Source organism: Pomacea canaliculata, linkage group LG5 (assembly GCF_003073045.1).
Source record: "Pomacea canaliculata isolate SZHN2017 linkage group LG5, ASM307304v1, whole genome shotgun sequence".
Classification (NCBI taxonomy): Eukaryota; Metazoa; Mollusca; class Gastropoda; order Architaenioglossa; family Ampullariidae; genus Pomacea; species Pomacea canaliculata.
Window position 1 is genome coordinate 31,838,738 of NC_037594.1, and position 21,827 is coordinate 31,860,564.

Below are 21,827 nucleotides of genomic sequence, written 5' to 3' on the forward strand. Positions count from 1 at the left end.
TAAAAGAAGATTGCTTGCAAAGTTCTATAGTATAGATTTGTAATTAAAAAAAATGAAAGGAAAAAAGCAATTTTGTGCAACTAACAGAGAGATGAAAATAATATAAGTGCACACATTATTCAAAGTAACTGACCCACAGAAATACTATGTTATTAGAGTTTTAAGTAAAGGCTCACTGCATAAAATGATTTGTTCATCTTAATCTTCAAAGAAGATTCTCAACCAAAATGTAGTGTGGTGATTTACCACAGCACATATCGCCTGAATGATATTTAACAGTCATTGTCAGCTCGTTTAAAATATATGAAACCGAAATTAAAGACTTCAATGTTGTTCAAGGCACTTTATTTGTAAATTTCTAAAACATTCTTTATAGATATATTTTTAACAGATACAATTGTCAAAATGACTGAGAACAGCACATCACTTCTACTTTTCACACAAACATCAAGCAAAAGCAACAAACAAAATCATGCTTAGAAAAAAAAGTGACACACAAATGAATTGATCACAACAGGTGTTAGGTATGAGCTGAAGGAGACCAAGAATGAAAAATTCGTCAGTGTGAGAGTTCCCAGAGTTTTACAGAGGTCACTTCAATACACCATTTCTACCCATGATATGTATCATCATGATCATTATGGCATAAGCCTGCTATCGGCAACGGTTCTCTGTAACAGTACGGAAGTCACATGTGATTATCACAGCGCTGACTGCCAGTTATTTGTATGCGTACAATGAACTAAAAAGGAGATAACACCAGTCGCATTCGAGGTTTCTGGGAATAAGCAGGATTAGACACTGGGGACAGACTGAGGCCGTTTGCCATGAAGCTGTCCAGTGTGGAAAGCAATGAACGTCCTTATCCCATCAAAAACTGAGATTCGCCATTTTCTCCCACCCTCATCCCCTTCATGCCCCGATATCAGACGTGGGATTGCGTATAGGGTGAACACCGCTTACACCGGGCCTGTGTATGTCTGTTTCTCGCACATTTTGACATGTTTACAATGAACTTTGGACTCTGTTGATGCAGCCCTTGGTGGCTGATCGTCTGCTGAACGAGGCATCTTTTTGTGGCTCCCATATGTCGAATGCTGTAACGGTGGAGGGGCGGGAACCAAAAGCAGGATAATAGTTACACATCCGGAGAATGATAGATTTGATACATATTGAAACTATATACGATGTACACCCTGAGCAAGTACAAAGCGGCGGTGTTGCCAGGAAACGGCACGATCACGTACTGACAAGGGGCAGAGGTTGGGATGAACAAACTGACAGAAGCGAGTATGCACAGGTAGTAACAGAAACACGCTTGAATAGGACACTCATATCTTGTATAAGCTATGCATTTGACAGATGATTGTCTCTTGTATCATTCACTAATACTATTTTAAAATATTTTAATTTTAATGGCTTTCCCTACAGCAAGCACTCTCCAGTGGCAGTAGCTATAAAGTAGGGGTAAGTCGTTATCCTGGGGCAACATGGGGAACTAAAGGACAAGCGTTTTGTTTCCAAAACTATAAGGCGGTGTCCAACAACGAAGATATTGTTTTACTCCTGCGGTGGTAAAGTAAACATGAAGCGGTGTCCGGGGTGTGGGTATCGTCGGAAACAAGACGCTTTTCCTCGAGTTCTCGATTTTGCCCTGGAGAAACGACTTGACTCCTGTTTCATAACTACCTTCCCAGATCACATCTTTCTCTCTCTCTCATATATATATAATCTGTAAACCGATTTCGCTGAGAATCTTGGATACTTGATTGTTTGACGCCTGATAATTTCTTTGGAAACGCACTTTAACTGATTTCTATAGATATTGCAACCCATAAGGCAAAAGTCAAAATATGTCTCTCTATAAATATGTAAATGAGATCCGGGAGAAAACTAATCTTTGCATAAAAATCTTAGGAAAGATAAAATCTTACAGAAAAGTTAACAATGAGATTAATAAAACATTGCATTCAGCTCAGATAAAACTTCCATGGTAATACAGAAAAAAAAATTAGATTCGAGAAGGCTCAGAAGTTTAAAATATGAAAAAGTTATCCAGCACCCTTAAGGTGCACAGTATAACAAACATGACCCGTGCATTGGTCTAAGGTACAAATGAAAGAAACAATAGTGAACAGTGTTAGTGAACAGTGCTAGGGATAAACACACTGACACACATGCACAGGCACAACGACACAACCCCTTTCAATACACATTTAAGAACGTTTTCTTGACTCCTACACACACAAAATCCTTTGTAAACAGCTCCACCCACTATTTTTTTCAAAAAGAGATAAAATGCATTCCCTGGACACTTTATATTGTGATTGTCCTTTAGAAATGTAAAACATAATACTCACTTCTCTTAAACAGCTCAAAAATAAACGTCTGGTAACCCTGACAAGCCGGAAGCTATTTTCTTCCCGCAGCTGTAAATCCTGAAGTAAATAATTGGTGAGAATGTACACTTTAAAGTGCACATGTGCCATTCATTTGTTCTTTGTCCGAAACGTCTTCCGGGCATCCCTGTGTTCCAGGAGTTGGTGCGGCAATGAGCAACAACCTTTCTTTTCGCTGCTGACGAGTTCCGAAGCGTCGGTTGACATAGATACGAGAGAAAAGCAAAAGAGAAAAAAAAGAAACCAGGGACGCCACCATCTCGCCCAGCATCATATAGGCCAGCCACATGGCGCCGTAATGTTCCATCAGGTAGCCGAGGACCATCGGGTTGACAATGGAGCCAAGAGAGGTGGAAAGAACGGCGAAGGACATGGTGACCCCGGTTACGGCCACTAGTTCTTCTTCCAGCCACGCGAACGACGCCGGTACGAGGGCCGCGGCCGCCGCGCCAGTCACCATGGTGCTGCACCAGACCCCCCAGTTGACGGCCAGGAAGGAGGCAAGCAGGAAGCCGAGGAGGGAGAACGTCAACAGCACGCAAGACAGCGTCAGCAACTGCGCCACCCGCAGTACCCGTAGCAGAAAGATGTTGAGGATCCGAGCCGCCGCGAAGCAAATCCAGAAGGCCGACGTCAGCAGCGCGCCATCTTGCTTGCTCCAGTTGAGCTGCTGGACCACACTGGAGGCGAGATATGAGATGAAAGTGTCCTCCACAGTGCTGTGCGTCAGAGTGAAGACGCAGAACCAAACTAACACCCCGATGTAGACCTTGAGAGGCAACTCCCTGCTCTGGACCTTGTGGGCTTCACTTTTACTCGCTTTCCTCGTACGCCGGCAAATTTTCTTCCCTTCTACCAAAAAAGGAACTACTATGTAGTCCCACACCATTGGTAAGGATGTCAGAACAATGATGATGCCGATGATAATGAAAGCGTAATAGACAATACTCGGTGTAGAGTCTTCTAGGCTTGCGAGTGTGCTGTTTGTTAGGTTCCTGGAAAAGATTACCTGACTGCTGTTGACTGAATCTGCTGTGTTCCACGGTTCGGTACTTGTCTTGTGCGAAAAAGGAATCTCGTTTCCTTCTGATGGCCCAGAGAAAGTGAAGGAAGAAGAAGACTCTGAGGTGTTTGAGCTCACTTCTGGCCGGAAGGCAACGCTGAGGCTATTGTGATTGGTCATCTGATTTCAGAAACGGCTCGCAGATGAGAGGAGCACAATTCCTCCGAAAGCGTAGTGGAAGTGTACAGCTTGCATAACCACGCCCCCGTGCCGACCCCAGATGGCGATCACTTCTGCGTTGCTGGCTGGTGAGAGAAGGTAGTTTGAGAACATTAATAAAAAAAAAAACAAAAGATAGAAAAACAAGCGCGCGCGCGCACACACACACACACACACACACACACGCGCGCGCGCTCGCGTACGTACGTATACACAAGAGGGAGGAAAAAAAAAAAAATATCAAGGGAAAGATAAATACCTGTGTCTACTACTCCGGCAGACAGCGCAGCTAAAAGACAAACAGTGACCATTATCCCGAACTGAGCACAGAATGGTGTGATCGCCACGAAGACTCCCATACCAACTACGCCTACAACCAGCGCCAGGGACTTGCTGAGGTGGTCGTACACAACCCCACCCACAAGGGAGCCCACGATGTAGCCAACATGGACGGCTGTAAAGAAGGCGGAAGCCTCCCACACTGTCGTGCCGGTGATAAGCTGCAGGTCGAGAAACGTCGGTCCACGAACTCCGAACTCCAGCCCCTGGACACCAAGAGCACACGTTCAAACACTTTAGCATTTAAAAAAAAAATCAGTGGTGATGTATGGGTCTGTATATGATTCAGAGCTTTATATTAGTAGTAGCAGAAAAAGTAGTGATGATGATGATGATGCTGATTGATGATTGTAGTGATATCGACTACCTCAGTGATGGCTTTTTCTTGCGACTTACCAAAGAAAGCGTTGCCAAGCAAAGTCCCACTGTTTTGGTCAGTTTGCGTCGAAATGCCGGTCTCTGCAGCCGCGCGATCCACCCGCAACGATGGTGACCTTTGGCGGCGGAAGTACTTGCCAGCGTCCCGTTGCTAGGCGTAGGCGGTGTTTCCTCACTGTCGGTCGTCGCCAGTGGACAGTTTTCCCAGGAAGCTTCCTCCTTGTTCGAGTCCTCCATGTCAGTTGTTTTCTATTCTCGGGACCCGCTCCGTCTGGTGTTTCCTCGGCTCATATCCTGCGGACAAATTATTAAAAATCTCATTTATTTTCTGCGCCAAGTGAGAGAAGACTAAACTCGTTAGGTCACTCCCATCGCGTTACCCCGACCCCTCCATCTTCTTCTATTTGACAAGTGAAATCCCGATTAAAGGGGTTTTCCTTATCCCATGGAGTTGCTACACTTACCAGGAAGGTCTGCTATGTGTGTTCACTTTAGTACTCTGTGAAGCACCAGTAATCTGTCATGTCTGTCATTTGTTATGCCAGGTCCTTAACACACCGCCGGCATGCCTTATCAACACGTATGCTGCCATATACTGCACCTGCTTTGAACCTCCATAGCAGTTTAAACTATAATACTTCATTCCAGGTATCCCATTCGTCAATAAGTAGTCCTTCTACAGAGTGTACATGTATTGACATGTATTTGGAAGTTCCCGTAACACAGCCCTTGAGAGTCTGAGATTACACGAAGGATAACTTGTACTGCAATGACAAAGGTGCCCCTCTAGGGTTACCCCTTGTGAGACAGCGATTAAGATTTTAGGGATTGGAACGTAACATGATTCAGGACTGATGTCTTCAAAAATGAACTTGTTCTTGTTTTTCTTTAAATCTCAACCAACATGTGATGTCCCTGGCAACGAGGACCGTGGATCATGGGTCATAAGTAAAATTCCGTAATTTTTCTCTGCACTTATCGCTCAATCAACATAAAAACACCACACAACAACCCAGATGTCTGAAAATCTACCACACCTGGAAAAAAATCACTGCATTGAAAGTACACGTCACCATTGGGACGAAACCAAACCTTTCACAATGATCCGGGCAACTTTGAAGTATTCTTTTCCCATCAGAACGAGTTATACGTATGTTAGCATATAGGGTCTGAGATGATATACAATTTATTATAGACTAGTTTAAAAAATTGAAGGAAAAACAGAGAAGGTACTTGCAATGCAGGCAGAGACGGTCCAGTCTGGCAAAGTCCTGCACAGCGACTGCGGATGTAAGGCGAACGAGTACACGCGTACTGACGCACCGGAGCCACGCACCAGTTGCCCTCAAGCACCTACATTGTTTGTGGCTTTACCTATCACCCATCGTGCTCAGTCATGTCATGAACGAACGAGGTACCCGACACAGTGACCTAACAACCACCCCTAAAGGGTCCTGCACTGTGGAAGTGATTGACCTGACTGGCACTCCAGGAGTGGCAGGCTAGTTGTTAACGAGGCGGCAGTGTCCTTATCACTGAGTTTTTAGAATGCAAAAACCTTCTTCTTCCTTGAAGCCGGGGTTTGGTGGTGCAATAAATGCCATCCCCTGTTACACGTGTCCTTGCAGTGCGAACCGGTCATATCAAGGAGAGGAGCTGTGTTCAACTATACTTGCGTATACCGTCACCCTTCCTCCACACCCGCCACCGAGAGTGTGTGTCAAATAAAGAAAATCAGCAATTTAGTCAACACACATACATTGTCTCTTGCATGAATGCACATACTGAGCGGACATGAAAACACACAGAAAAACACGAAAGTAATGTAAGCCTAGTAGTGGGTATGCACAATCAGAGAGAGAGAGAGGACAAACAGTTTCTTTTGCCTTCGCTTACCAGACTATAGCCAACCGAAGTCGTTAGTCCCGATACTCCAGCTGTTACCGGACATACGTTTCGAAAGATTACACTTTCTTACCTGTGTCGATCGAGTGGTGTGTCGCAGGTAACTCAGGGCCACGCTAGCGACAGCAGCTGCTGGGAGACAGTAAATGGCGACAGCACAGCTGCCAAGCTGTCCACAACATCACCGAGCTGCGTGTTATTCTCACGGACAGACAGAGCTCAGCACAACACATTCTCTAAACGGAAGAGATTTCAAACGCCGGTCAAAGTTCTACATCACTGTAGTCCAAACTCGCTGAGAAATAATTATGTACGAGGAAAACGCACGGGATCCTGACAGCTGTGCTTGCCACCACCAGCAAGAGCTGTGTGCACTCTCCTGGGGAATTAACAAGGAAAATCAGAAATGTGAGATTATGTTCCCCCTCTAGCGGTAGAGGTGGTAGAGGCAGATGATTAGTGTTTTACGAGAAGCCAGCAACTAAGACTATATCACGGCAAAGAAGTCAGCTCTTTAAACTGATGCCACATGCAGACATAAAAAAACCAACAAACAGTACCCAACACGAGATCTGAACACAAGTCAGCCAGTCTTCACTGTATGTGTGGGATGCACTCACCATTGCGTCACTGACCACCTTAGCTACAGAGGTCAAGGGTGAGTCATGATGACCCCACACAACCAGCAAAAGCTGGACTTTGTCACTGGGGGCTTCACTTAACACTTTTTGTTTTCCACTCCTTATCAGTGATCGCTCTGCAATACTTTACATTTATTGTCTACCGAGTACCCACTCTAATTCTCCCCAGTAACTCTCTCTCTCCGTTTCTTATCATGGTATACCCACTAACAGCAATAACTGGTTTTCAAACAGGCAGTTAGTGATTTCATATAAACAGCAAATAAAGAATCTATTTCTTCCTAGTTTCCTTTTCACAGTGGTTGCTCTTTCACAGTAGTTATCTTGTACTAAAGATGCTACAGCTCACATTGGACTTTCGTTTTTGATACTCCACTGAAGATTTAATATGCTACATGAGTAATAGTAAGTAGTGAATAAAGCTGTTATTACTACATTAACAGATTTTTAAAATGTGGGTTTTCACTTTCTGGGTAACAGACATGCAACTTTGAAAAACAAGTTTTAGCAGCGACTGGGAAGGAAATGAAGTGTAACTAAGCTGCCCGAGCCATAAATTAATCAGCTTACTCTACCAACTGTAAAGCAACAAAGTATTCCTGTTTCAGATTATTATACTTCATTGTCATCAAAATATAATGCAATGGCTCGGGCCGCCTTAAAACAAATGAAGCTGAGCTGAACAAATATAAAATTACACCAGTCTCAACTGTTATGAATGTTCAATGTTATAATATTTGCAAGAAGTTTCTGGCACACTTTTAATTAACTTTAAAACTCACTTTATATTGAAAATCGTCGACGGTACAGATGCTATCAGCACGTGCGATGGACAAAGCGGTTATTCAAGGCAGCTGAGTGAGCCAGCGAGTCTGCGATTCCACAAGTGGCCAGTGAATGAAGCACAAGCTTTGACTGGAGAGCCCAGACCAACATACGGGTCATTGCATGCCATGGCGGCTGTGCCCATTGGGTGCTTGCTTATCTTAACTAGAGGGTCTCCGGTCCTTTCGCCCCAGCCGCCTGAGTTACATTAATCGTCCCAGCCATGACCATACCATCCCAACACCGAAAGCCCAATCGTCCCAGGCCCAAAAGACGAATCGATCACCGATAACACAAGCAGCTGTTAATGTCAAATATTAACAAAGGAGTCATTATCCGTTCTTCGAACACTATACATATATGCAAGCACAACCACCTATTTATGCGAGCAATTTCAGTCATCAATTTACTAAACCAAAAATGGCCTTGGCAATACACATCCAGAGAACATACTACGATGGCGCATAAACGTGATTTTCTCTTTTAACAAGTTTTTTTTTTCAGATGTAAATGTGTAAATCAGGAGTTTTCCCATCTTTATTTTAAAATGCCCTGGTGAAGCCACTTCTTAAGAAATCCACACTTGACATCAACGTGTCGAACAATTATCGCCCAGTTTCCAACTTGGCTTTTCTCTCAAAGATCATAGAGAAAGTAGTTATGACACAGCTGTGGGCCTACTTACAAGAGCACCAGCTCATCCCCCATGCTCACAGCATACAGACCTTTTCACAGTACTGAAACTACTTTATTAAAGTGAACACTGGCATATCATCTGTCCTAGACAGTGATGATGTTTCTGCCTTTACTCTATTGGACCTGTCTGCTGCATTTGAGACCATGGACCACTCTCTGCTCCTTCATAGACTACACACCCTTCGTGACGTCAGCGTGGTGTACTGCTGCTGTGACTGCGGGAACCACTGCTGGGTGTTGTACTGAAGGCGATCGAGGAATGGACTGGGGAGGTGATGCTTCCTCCTTGAGAAGAGCTCCAACACAATTAGCCCGCACACGAAAAAATGCCTGTAACTCGAAGTTACACTGCTGTATACTTCCTATTCTCCACCATATTTTATAATTCACACAACTTTCTCTCATACGTCCTGTGTTTACAACTTTAAAATCTACGTGAGTTGTATTACCATTCCATAAACAAAAACCCTTTGTCATACCTCTTCTAGGCGAGGTTAATTCATTAAGGGTCAGAATCGTGTCTCATCCAGCGTCGATGGACACTACTGTGTAATCTCACTCGGGAGGTTTACCAATCGTGACTCAGGCACGTCTTCTTCATTCGCTATCTCGAGCCTGAACCCCGTACCAACCTCATTCTCACCGAAAATTCCACGGCTGAACAGTGTTCATTAAATACTCCGTGTCACTGTTAACCCTTTTCCCGCTGACATTTTCATTCATTCTGAATTATGTGTTATCTATTTTTTGCAGTTCCTAACTAGCGAAGGGGTTAAACTAATCTAAAAACATGGAGGCACGGACTGGTCCGTGACAACAGCTGTCTGTCAGCCTGTCTATTATGATAGACAAGTTACAGCAGTCTGTCAGTCTGTCTATGAAATGTGTTGTTTGTTGCACATCTTACTACAGAAGTATACCGACACCACTGTCGTCGGACATTATAGATATTAACTTTATTCATTCACCTCTATGGCATCAACCACACTTATAAAACATCTTGGTGTTTAGTAATCAGAACATAGTGGATTGACCTACGTACAGACCTCTCCTCTGTGTATGTTTATGTGTGTGCGTAGACGAGATCAAGAGTACCCGAACAGCGACATCTCTGCCTATTTATCCAATAAAAACCTCCAACTAAAGAATAAACGAAAGCTGCCATTTTAAGTCCAGACTAAGCAGATAGCCAGCGTAAGCGGTTAAAGGATATTTAAGTGTCCCCTCGTCCAACTCAGCCTTTTGACTCGACTTTTGGTGTTGGGATGGTGTTATCGTTCGCCTATTTTTCGTCATATTTGATGGCCAGCTCTCCAGATTAAAGTGGCAGCCATCTGCAAAGTGTCCACAAGTCCGTACAGCTTATATTGTCAAAGGGCATCGGCGACGGCCAAAACTCTGCCTGCAGTTCCTGGAGGAGCCTATACACTTATGCAGGACATGGGTTTGCTCTGCACAGGAGTAAATTGGAATGCTGTACTTTTTACCCGGGACGATATGGTCATGGCTGGGAAGATCTGACAGCTAATATATGACCGGCCCACTCTAAGATCAGCACTGCCAGTACACCGTGTTCTTGCCCTCTACCTGAAATGGGCGCTTCTCTTGTCCGTATACAGGTTGGTTTATGCTCGGTTAACCTATTCTTCACTAATTTGCATTTTGCCTTTTGAAATTCGAGAAAATGCTTGCCAAAACAATTTCCATGAACAGCAATGGTTTAACTACTGTAAATGAAAGTCTTGAATACATATACATTTCCACTTCCCCATGCACTTAACAACCCACACACACAAGAATTCATGAATACATTCATATATACACATACAGTACAAAAATATGGTGCGATAATGTTCCTCTCCCACTACCGGCACACTTCAAAGCATCAATGACTTATAACCGATTACACTTTTGTCCAGCTTGGGTAACATGCATTTCACTTGTCAAGGTAGGATTGAAAAAGTTGTGATGCATGCGAACGTGTGCTTGGCCTTTCATAGACCACAGCTTCAGTTCAAGACAGGTTTTCAGCAGTTCAAACAGAAACCAACACATGTGCAACGAATATTACATACTAAAGCTTTATATTAGCTGTACAACAACAAAGAATGAGAAAATGCTGCAAAGAAATTACCTTGTTCGTGGAGGACTCGATGCTCGCACTCAGCTAGGGACGCTGAGGTCAAAGGGAGATCACTCTCCGAATGTTTTCCAAAATGGCGGATAGCGCTTTTGTGGAACGTGTGGCGTCCGAGTGATTTTTCTCGCACAGGAATTGATTTTCATGGTAAGTGAAGTGATATATATTATTCAACAAGAAGGAGCATATAAGGGTTTCATTTATGTTTTACGTTTCTTTCCTATAATAGATTGTAAGCGCTATAGGCGAGTTTTAATTCGGGAGTAGGTGTTCCTGTAATTAAAAATAAAAAAACCAAAATCAAATCAGACTTTATTGTCTGTCGAGGAGACCCAGGACAGAAATTTGTCTTCGCTCACAAGGGCAGGCATACATACTCATACAGACAATACAAATTAGTATTCGATCACTAAATGTATCATGTGTACATGTAACTGGCGGAAGAAAGAAACTTTTGGTACAAGGGCGGACAAAATTTTACACATATTTGTTATGGCCAATAAAAACTGATTATTAAAAAAAAATATAAATCTAAAGAATTCCTGTCACTTCCCGTAAGTGGATGAGGAATACATCAATACACAAACATTACATTTAATGATTTAGAAACTTGAAGAAAGTGAAGAATAATATACATTTTCCACGCTTGCTGTTGAGATAAAGACTTGTATTGCAGTTATTAGAAATACATTCTAATGTGATTGCTGTAAAGGTGAAATGTGTTACAGATGAAAAAGTTTATGTTTAAACAAGGATAAAAGCTTCAGACTGTGTTAGTCTCTCTCACTGAAGAATTTAAATACAATGAGTAATGTTATGTTTTCAGACTTCTAATTCCAAACTTTTAATAATAAATTTTTTTCATTCCTTCATTAAACATAATGTGATTCAGATTTTTGTGACACTTTATTTTAGTCTAGTATGTATTTTAGTACTTCTTTTTATTCTTCTAGTTATTAAGGCTCACCACTGAGTAATATGAGTCAGGATTCAGCTGGTGGTGGTGGTGGGCCAAGACATCGCTTCAGTTCTCCTTCCTCTTTTTTGGCACAATATGCTGGGAGCAGCAACACGGCTAGTAGCTCTGACCAGGAAATGGATATAATCTTGTTGGATCATGGTTATGCAAAGCCTTGGTCAGCTCACCCTGATGCCAGCAATGCACGTCCTCTCCGTTACTTGTTCAAGTCCAAGCAGCCAAGAGGAACTGCAGATCAAGTTCCAAGGTTTAAAAGAAAATCATTTAATTGCCATAAAATAGTTATTTTATTAATGGTAATTGTAGGCTTACATTAACACAAGCACTTTTCTTTAAATCTGCATTTAGTCTGCTTAACTGGAAGGCATAGTGAACTATTTAGGACCATGTAAAACTCAGTTCAAGATGCTGTATCTCCAAATCTGAGTTAAGGCCCTTTCATTCTCAAGACATGCAGCTACAAACATCACCATGTACAGAAAGGCGTCCAGTGTCTAGTTAACATAGGTTCCACTGACTGAGGCTTTTAAAAGGTAAACATATCTATACACTATACCGATGTTGATAACCTCTTTCTGTTATGGTAATGTTTGTAGGCATGCATCTCAAGAACAGAAATTAGGTGGGGATTCCCCCAGATGTGATGGCATAGTATTTTACTTTGAGCTTTATCAATGGAAAAAAAAAATTGAACCCACTAGTTTTTTCAAGTGTAACCAGAATGGAAAATTCTTGTTCTCACTCTTTTACTTTCAAACTTGAGCAACTGTTCCTTTTCTTCTCAAGCAGAAATGTAGAAGATATTGATGTTGAAGAAGTCACCCAAGCTCCAACTCTTCATTTTGATGTGGCCAAGGCACGTACACTCATGAATGAGTGTGAACGTCATGCTTCTTTTGCACGACCTGACGACCAGCAAGAAGACTGGGAGGAAAAGTTGTCCAAGTGAGATGCTGAATATTCTTTTTAAACAGGAGCTTCAGATCATTGTCTTTTGTTTTTAATTGCAGTGACATAACAAATGATGGTTCCCCAGTGTGTGTGCATTTAAAAGTTATGGAAAAGCAGAGAATTGGTGGGAGTGAAGTCATTTTTTTTATTTTATTGTTTTTTTTTCATTGAGTAGGATTAATTTAATTTACTCATTGTATACGTTATTATTCATTATTTTATAGATAACTTAAGTTTCATGTAACTAATTTAACCAATATAGCTTTAATTTAGCTTTAGATTTTGCCTAGTGTTTTTGTCCGGGTAATTTTGTTTTCATTGCAGTGAAACCTAATTTTTAAAAAAAACTTGCTTTAGTCACACAATTGAGACAGACAATATTATTCTTGTGTAAAATAAACTCTCAGTAGATGACTTTCTTTTTTATGTTAACTTCAAAGCTGTCCATTCAGGAACACTTGTTTATAAGGTTCTTTTGTGAACTGCTTTATACCAGTTAAGAGTAAACATCCTGTAATTTTAAGAAATTAAATTGTTGTTATGAGGATATGTAACTTCTAAAAAATATTAATTTGCCTGAGAAAAATAATTATGTTTGTTGGTGTATGTTGTGTGTGTGTAATTTGGCAGAGCTGGATGGACAGTGCAGCAGAATCGTGTCTTCACACGAGTCATGAAAGCTTTGCAGGCAGACCGCCTGGCACGCCTAACAGTGGAGGGGGTAAGAGGTTATATTAGTATTAAGATTTGGACCATCATATGTAATCAGCAGACATATCAGTGTAAATACAAACATGTATGCCTGCAATAATCTGCTCGAAAATGTCTTTAATCTCTCTTAATGTAAGTAAACTATTGCATAGGCCCAGTCCCTGGCTTCAGTGTTCCTATATTCTTACCATGTAAGTGCAATTTTTTTATTGTGCATGTTTTTTGGTTTGTTTTTTTTTGCAGACACCAAATGAACCCATTGCCAGAAGACTAGTAGTTGATAAGACTGCAAAAAGATTGCGACAAGCTCTGGCAAGCATTGCCTGGGTAGGGTTTTTACCTATGTGTTTCATGCATGAGTGAAACTCTTTGATCCATTTAACATCATTAGTGTCAATCTCAGTGTTACATTTAAAATTTACACATATTTTTACTATGACCCTCTTTTGCTTCCTCTATTTTTTTCTTTTGTTTGCTGCACTCTCACACACAGCTTAATTAAATATTGCTCTCACTTACAAACACATGCACACCATCATGCATTTTATGATTTAATGTATTTCAAAAGCAGAACGGTGTTTTAGGGACCAGAATGTGTTGCAGGATCAGAAAATTGTGCAATGGCTGCATCTTTTAATTCTGGACACTATGAGTGTGTCCATACTTACTTCCTATTTGGATGCCTTGCAGACATTAAAAAGCAAGGTCAGTAAAATGTTTTTGATTTTTATGCATAAATTACAAGAAGTGCATGGTATTGCTGTTTAGTTAGGTCTTCTAAAACTTTTCAACCAGTATATATATATATACACTGATTCAGGTTATAAAGCAATAAGCACATCAGTGGAAAGCATTTTCCCAAGGGCATGAAGCATAGCCTGAATTTTGTCAACGACAGCATTGTTGACAGCATATTTTCATTTCTTTCTCAAAAAATATATCACAGAACAAGGTCACTTTTACGCACAGAAAGTTGCTTAAACGAAACAAAAATATTATTTCTATGATCATTTAGCACAAACCTGCAAGCATGCTACTTCTCATATATGTAGATGAGATTGCTTGAGTACCAGAGTCCATATTTAATGTGCAGGAGAAGGTAGACTATGTGAAAATTGTTGCAAAATATGGGTCTCTTGTTAATGTTGATAAAATGTAAATCATAGTAATGGAAGTTTTGACAGAAATTCTATAATGTCAAATTGTGTGGAATAAATACAAGTTGTACCTTGCTGTACCCCTCCTCCCAACTTTTTTTTTATTTTAACAGATACCATCTCTTGTTGAAAGAATGACCAGCGGCACTACACCTGCCCATCCCAGTTTGTCTTCAGAATCTCTGGGATTGTTGCTTAAGCGACCTTGGGACCCAGTAGGCAACACACTGTCACAACAGAAACCTGTAAGGTTCCACAAAACTGCGGTTGAATAGTACCTACAGCTTTTAAAATTACTTTAGATGAAATACCAGAAATGTGTATACCAGTATTTAAGGCCTGACACCTGAGATAAAATTGTCGAAAATTTTACCATTTAGCCATTTGAGATTATAGCATATTGTGAAAGTTCAAAGTCTGTTCTATTCACTCACCAAGTGGTTTTTCCATAGAACAATCTAGAAATATGTTATTTTGTCAATAAAAACAAATGTCAACAGTAACTCAAAGCTAGTTCTGGGGTATTTTCTTTCTGAGACATTAACGTTATATATTAAATGTTCATTGTACCTGTCAGACGCTCATTTCTTCTCAAAATACCACATACAAAAGAATAAAAATCACGAGGACATTCTTAGACCGTTGCAGCAGCTAAAAAAGGTAACTTAATGAACCGAATTCAGCAGTCAAAATCACCATCAGTCATTTTTTTTATTACTGTGTACTCTTTTTTTTTTTTTTTGGTACGTACCCCCCACCTTCTAAAGATTAAATATACTCTTGCAACTTTAAAAAGCCTGGGAGGAGTTAAATGGCTCAAGTCCTGTAATTATCTACAGTGTGTGAATAAATTTTTGATTGAGAACCTCTTTCTTCTTGTTTATATTTTATTTAATCTTTTAATTTACAGAAGAAACTCCCTGGGAATCCACTGCTGCTTATTGCTCCAAGTGGTCCAGCACAGGGTGGTGGTGGGGGTGGAAGTCCAAAAGACATGAAGTTTTGGCAGAGCCAGCTGTCCGGCCTGGGCAAAGTGGTGCCAGTCACCATGCACACTGTAAATGGGGGCAGTGGGGTGTCAGTGTCCTTGTGTCTGGAACACATGATTGGAGCTGTCAGGACAAAGGTGTTGGAGGTGAGGTGGTACTAAAACATTGAGGGAGCTCTGAGTAGAATTTCAATGAGCCCAGGAAGATTGGGGAACATATGGTAAAATACTCAAGAACTAGATGAAGAACAAAAGAAAATTTGGTGTTATTAAAATATTTATTTTGTTGCTATGGCTTAATTTATAAATTATATTTTTTGTGTTACGAGAATATTATCTTGCTATTTTGTCCTTTGCTGTTTGCAGTTAAGAAATTTTGTGTTATGGAATTTTGTATATGGATGTTTTCATACCATAAAAATCTGCCAGTACATATTTGTATCACAGAAATCTTAATAGAATAAAGACTTAGACGGTTAGCATTATCTGTGGCTGCTTACAGTGCACTGAGTAAAAACTGGCTCTGAACCTGTGTATAAATTTGATTTTAGCTGAAAAGTCATTTTCCTGGACGACCAATTGTGCTGCTTGGCTGGAATATTGGAGCTCTTGTTGCTTGCCATGTGAGTGGTTGATAAAGCAACTTCTGTACTTGGTGATGAAATGCTATGTTTGGGCAATTCATCGTGGCTATTTTTATTCCATAAATTGTGAGACAGACATTTCTAAATGTTCAAATGGTACAAAATTTTGAGTGATTATAAAACAGTAAGCTACATCATTTCAAACCATGAAAACTGCATAGCATTGAATGTTTGTATGTTTATAGTACTTTACTCATCTAGTGAAACAAATTGGAGTGGGTGAAACATGCTGCTGCATTCCAGTTAGCATGCACATCACACAATACAAAAAAACGTTCTTTACCCTTTCCCCTCAGTCAAAGACATTTTTGTCAGTTTTATCACGGACCTAATCTCTGGACTACTGCCTGTTTGGTGAGACCAACTCACGAAGTTGAGGGCTGTCAGGTCTCGGCGAACCATTAAACAGTTTAATATCTGAAACAGTGATAAAGTTCATGAAGTCAACAATAGACTTGCAATACATTTTGTAATTAGTTACATTTTCAGCAGAACTTTATATTGAGTAAAGAGTGGTACGTCGTAGATCAATCCTATTAAACAGAGGGTAGCGAGGTTCAGGTACAATTTATTGTGCCATTAATGAGCTGCCTTCAATAAACCATATGATAGGGACATTATTTTTTGGCATTGGTTTTTATTAGTGGCAGGTGTGAAGTTGCGTGCCATCAATGAACTGGGTAATAGTGGATGACATATACAGTATTTTGTGGGTATGTGCATGTTTGTGGGTCTCTGCTTGTTACATGTAAATATTGAAGAACCATGTTTAGCTCACCGTTGGTATGTTTTATGCAGGTGTCACTGGTTGAATCGGTCAGTGCTGTTGTTTGTCTTGGTTTCCCACTCATTGGCATTCATGGTCTTAGAGGAGTAAGTATTTATAATTTTTGATTGAAAAGAAAATGTCACCAGTTTTAAAAAAAATGCTTAATCCTTACCTTCTACAAAAATATTGGACAGCATAGTAAAGTCTGATCATTTATTCTTTATTCATGCTGTAGTATTTGTTACTATAATGTTAGATAACTGTTGTAGATGGCTGCTGTTGACTGCATTTGTCTGGCACAGCAAAAACCACTAACAAACAATGCATTTGCCTGCCTTTAGGATGTGGAAGATTCCCTGCTGGACAGCAAGACGCCGACACTTTTTGTTATTGGGCAAGATGCTAGCGACTGTTCAGTGGACCAGATGCAAGATCTCCGAGAGCAGATGCGAGCGGAAACAGGGCTGGTGGTTGTTGGAGGTGCTGATGAACATTTGCGATTGTCACATCGCCAGAAAAAACAAGAAGGCCTGACACAAGCGATGGCTGACCGGTGCATCATTGTAAGGAACGAGTTCATATGTTTTTACTGCAACTATTTTGGACTTTAAAGGGAAAAATACAACCTGTACATTAGTGATTGCCTTTTCTTTCAGGATGCATATGAGCGCTCACATACGCATAAAGATGTAACAATTACTATTGTATAGTATAATATTATTATTGTATGCAACAATTATTATCGTTTAGGTATTTTTTCCAGCTATTTTTCTCTTTTTTAGTCACAGAATAGTCCCTTCACTGCTGATTTTATTGATGAGAGGCAATTCAATGGGCTTTTGAAAGCTTACAGGTTCTTTTAGAAACAGTTGTCCTTCTTTGTTTACAATTAAGCAAGTGCATCTTTTTATCCTTGTGTTTAGGATACTTTGAACGCATTTTGAATTATTAATATAAATCTGCATTTGCTTTTGGAGACCTGAGCTTAATATTATCAAACTTAATTAGAAAGTACAATAAAAGGATGGGATTTCTTGAATTGCAGAATTAGAATTAACTCATGGAAATTCAGCTTCCAATTTTTATTGCACAGGTGGAGGAGAAAAACTGGAAGGAGGTGAGGTCTTCAGGAAGCATAAAATTGTTTGTTTTCTGTTTAAGGATGAGTTTGCCAGTTTTTGGGGAGCATCCTCTCTCTCAACGCCAGTCTGCCAGAGACCGTGCAGGAAATTCCAGATGTTGATTTGAGGAAGAAACGGCGGAGAAAGACATCTCGTGATGGTGGTAGCATTGCGCTTTTTCAAACACCGTCTGCTACTGCGAGAGAGGTCAGTGAGCTCCCCTTCTATTAAACACCGTCTGTTAGAGATGCCTGGTGGCATTGTCTTTCCTCAGTTCTTTTTTTGTACAAAGCGCTTAATTTATCTAGATAAACAATACTCTCATATCAGTTAACTGGGGATAGTGAATCAAGCTTCCTGACTGCGGAAGGATGGAAACTGAAGAGTTGACTTAATGAAAAAAGGTTTTGAGTTGATTAAGAAGTATAACTGATAACTGATGAATGCTCCATTGGAAAGTCAGTACCACAAATGCCTTTTTTTTTTTTTAAAGAATTAATTAGAATTTTTATTTTAGCAAATTGTGATGTTGCATCATTGGTGTATTTCTTTAGGCCGAATGAGCAGGACCTTAACTGTGGCAAAAATGAAAAAAAAAATTGCTGAAGATTGTGGAATGTTTTGATGATATGTTGTTTAAGCATGCTGCAAGCACAGTGCGAATATCCAAGCGTGGTGGCAAAATGTCCCGACAACCGGCGGGATCCGGCCTCGCGTTTTCAACACAAGGGGTATATGCTCAGGGTGTGTATGCTTTCATTCCTCAGAACCACCTAATGACAAACCATGCATCTCTTAATGTTGTCAGCCGAGATGTTGAACAAACGACTTTAAATTTCCATCATATATACTGCCTGCAAAAATTCGTATCAGCAGCGTGTGCGCGTCTGTTAGCTTCATTTGTGTATGATGCACACATCTCAACCGTGGATCTTTTTATGTTGTGCTGTACAGATCATAGCCGTGGGTCCCCCAGAAAACGTCAAGGTCGTGGTGGGATCGCCGGTGTTCCACGAAAACGCCTGGCCTTGTCGATTGGCATGAATCAGCTGAGCGTTCAGGTGTCGAGCGCGTCTCCATCTTTTCAAACAGCAGCAGCAGCACGGCCCGCCCACCCAGCCGCCTTAGCAGCAGCCGTCTCCAGCGCCCCGGAACTGAGCGGACTGTTGCAGGGCATCAGGGTCAGTCGGGCCAGCGTGGACACAGAGCAAGTGACAAGCGCTGGCAAATCTTTTGTCAGCGCCTCCCTGCCCCTCACACGGCCTGGTGGCGGTCGGCAAACTGACGGACGTTGCAGAGGGGAACGGAGGGTCGTCTTTAACCTCCTCCTCTTCGCCGGGAACCCTGGTGGTAAAGCCGGGAGAAGGCTCGGAAAAAGAGACCCAGAGCGCCGTGATCATCGGTAAGGCCCTGCACTCCAGTCAGCCGCAGTCGCAGCAGCAGATCTTGGTGCGCACGTCAGGGGGGTCGCTGTCTACCCCCATCACGATACCCATTAGCATGGCGCACCGTCTGGTGGGGCTGGGCGCCGGGTGCCCTTTGGTGCACGTCACTGGGGCCAGCTCCTCGACCTCCTCCCAGATTCAGCAGCTACTGACCTCCATCGCCAACTCCACGTCCATCACCACCGCCGCCGGACAGCCCACCTCACTCTTACTCACCTCCGCCATTGCCTCGTCTTCCGGTCTAACCACCACCATCACCACCACCAACAGCGCCGGCGGTACGACCACTTCAGCGAGCGCTGGCCGGGTGCTGGTCACGACAGCTCCACGCACCAAGCTCTCCCACGCGGCCGAGACGACAGATCACCCTAAAGTGGAAAGGCCGGAAACGGAAGTGGTGGGGAGGTTCAAAGTGAGGCTGACAAGGTGCAGGCCATCCAGCGACTGCAGTTCCACGATTTCCCACTTACCACGGCCTCGCTGCAGGCCCTATCTACGGCATCTGGTGCGGTTTTCACGCAGGCCAAGATCCTGGAGGCCGGCAGAAGCACGGAGGGTGCGGGGGTCCGGCCGGCAGGGGTGGGTGGGACAGCAGCGGTCATGAAGGTGGGTGTGTCCAAGAGCCTCATCAACCCTGGCAGCTTGCCCACCTCCGTGTCCTCCATCCTCAGTCGCGTTGTGGCCCAAGGCACCTCCCAGGCTGGCGTACGGGCTGGGTCACCGTTGGCCGGCACCTCCATCCTGGGCGGCAAGAGCACTGTGCTGATTACATCCCTGGGAAAAACCTTTGACCTCTGCCGCTGCCGCCGCCGCGCTGGGCAAGATGGAGACCAGCATGCCTCCGGCCACGTCGTCCAGTACCTCCACTATGACAGCGGCTGGGGACAGCCAGGGGAAGACGCTCTCTTTCAGCGAGTCCAGCTCCACGCCCACAACCAGCGCCACCACGTATGCAGGGGCAATCAGCGCCGCCTTGCAGGCCAAGATGATAACGGGAGCCGCACGGATGGCGGCGACTGTAGGACCGTCTCCAGGGTGCAGCACCAATGCTCCCGTCGCTTCAACATCAGCCTCTCCAGCAACGGCTGCTGCTGTTTCTTCTTCAGGGATACCTCCTGTGAGGACCGGGCCGAAGCCACATCACTCATCCTACACGTCCAGCACCAAACCTGTACTGCTGACAGTGGCGTCCACTCGCACGCGCAGGATCCGAACTCCCAAGCAATACGACCTATAGGACCGCAGCCACTCTTGAGCAGATCTGATAAAAAAATAAGGCGTTGTGTGTTGACGTTTTCGTACAGTTTGATTGTGTTCAACAGTTTCATTGTACTGAAAGGAAAATCCCATTAAAAGTCGATGACTTATAGAGAGTGACATTCATGCAGTGATGAATTTATTATGTGGGATGATGATGCTTATGAGCAATAGCAGCAAGAGGGATAATAATAGTATTAACCGTGGAAGTAGTTGTAAACCTGTTGTTGTAGATGTATCAATAATTTTGTAATAAACAATCTCTGTATCTATTTGTTGATATGTTTTGGTCTATTTTTGCCTTCTTTCAAAGTCCGTATTTCTGTTTGTATTTTGCTTTGTGTTTGCGCCTATACAGCGCATTGTGTCCACTTAATGTATTTATTAAGTAGACAGCGGTTCTTGTTGATGTAGTAGTTGTTGTAGACAGTGGTTCTTGTAAAGAAAGCAGAAAAGTACATCGTAAAGGCTTTCAGAAGGGAAATAATATTCAGATGATAAATATCGATTAATCCACCAGAAAATACATTAGACATGTGCATTTTATCTGGAAACTTGTTATGAGTATAGCCTTTCCTGACATTGATCTATACGTCTGACCGTGGAAGCTTTATTTATTTATTAGTATGTTTTTGCGGCAAGATGATAAAGATGGTTTGTCTCCATCAGAACTGAACCTTTGCAGCAGCTTCTTGCTATGTGCCACAGCGCTGATGTGATCTGTGTGAGCAAAGGCGGAGGCATGAAAGCCTGAGCAAAATATTGGCTGTCGCCCGTCCTATCGCCCATTCTATCGCCCCTTCTGTCCCCCTTGTGGCCGAAAAGGGTTCACAGAGCTCGGTGCCTATCGTACACCTCCCGGAAAATGACGAGAGAAGCAGACAACAGGGTCGCTAGTGTCCACAATGGGGAGTAAACACTCCGGCCTCGCTCGCCGCTATCTCGAGGAAAGGATTTGGTCGGGACAGCATGCACCATTACGGTGTTGTTACTGCCTGTGAGCAGCGGGTCCCCCAGAGAAATATGAAGAACGCGCTGCACGAGATTGACACACGTGCACGCTTTACCAGCGGTCTTATCCTCCTACGCATCTGCGGATGGTGAGCCGCTGCACCGGCTAAACGCGTTCAACCGCCCCCCTACACGCTTCGAAAAAAGAAAAATAAAGGTCTGACAAAAGCCAGGCTTTTGTTTCCATGCAGAGCACGACTCGAATCTTATTCAAGCGGCGCGATTGTGGCAGGGATTTTATGGAGGACA

The 21,827-nt window shown here is 42.5% G+C and overlaps 2 protein-coding genes across 2 annotated transcripts; one reads left to right on the forward strand and one right to left on the reverse strand.

Annotated features, from left to right (window-relative positions):
• Positions 1 to 328: 328 nt before the first annotated feature.
• LOC112564831 (sodium-dependent glucose transporter 1A-like) lies at positions 329 to 7,115 on the reverse strand. The gene is given in 4 exon segments (XM_025239903.1): positions 329 to 3,707; positions 3,881 to 4,166; positions 4,357 to 4,632; positions 6,317 to 7,115. Coding segments are annotated over 3 exon segments (1,743 nt in total). The 5' UTR covers positions 4,576 to 4,632; positions 6,317 to 7,115; the 3' UTR covers positions 329 to 2,469.
• Positions 7,116 to 10,557: 3,442 nt separating this feature from the next.
• On the forward strand, positions 10,558 to 20,841 carry LOC112564832 (KAT8 regulatory NSL complex subunit 3-like). Its single transcript, XM_025239904.1, is given in 16 exon segments — positions 10,558 to 10,692; positions 11,499 to 11,771; positions 12,311 to 12,469; positions 13,106 to 13,196; positions 13,430 to 13,513; positions 13,790 to 13,891; positions 14,457 to 14,588; positions 15,254 to 15,478; positions 15,883 to 15,954; positions 16,774 to 16,848; positions 17,086 to 17,307; positions 17,906 to 17,950; positions 17,998 to 18,072; positions 18,507 to 18,609; positions 18,820 to 19,145; positions 19,147 to 20,841. Coding segments are annotated over 15 exon segments (2,727 nt in total). The 5' UTR covers positions 10,558 to 10,692; positions 11,499 to 11,523; the 3' UTR covers positions 19,915 to 20,841.
• The last annotated feature ends 986 nt before the right edge of the window (positions 20,842 to 21,827 follow it).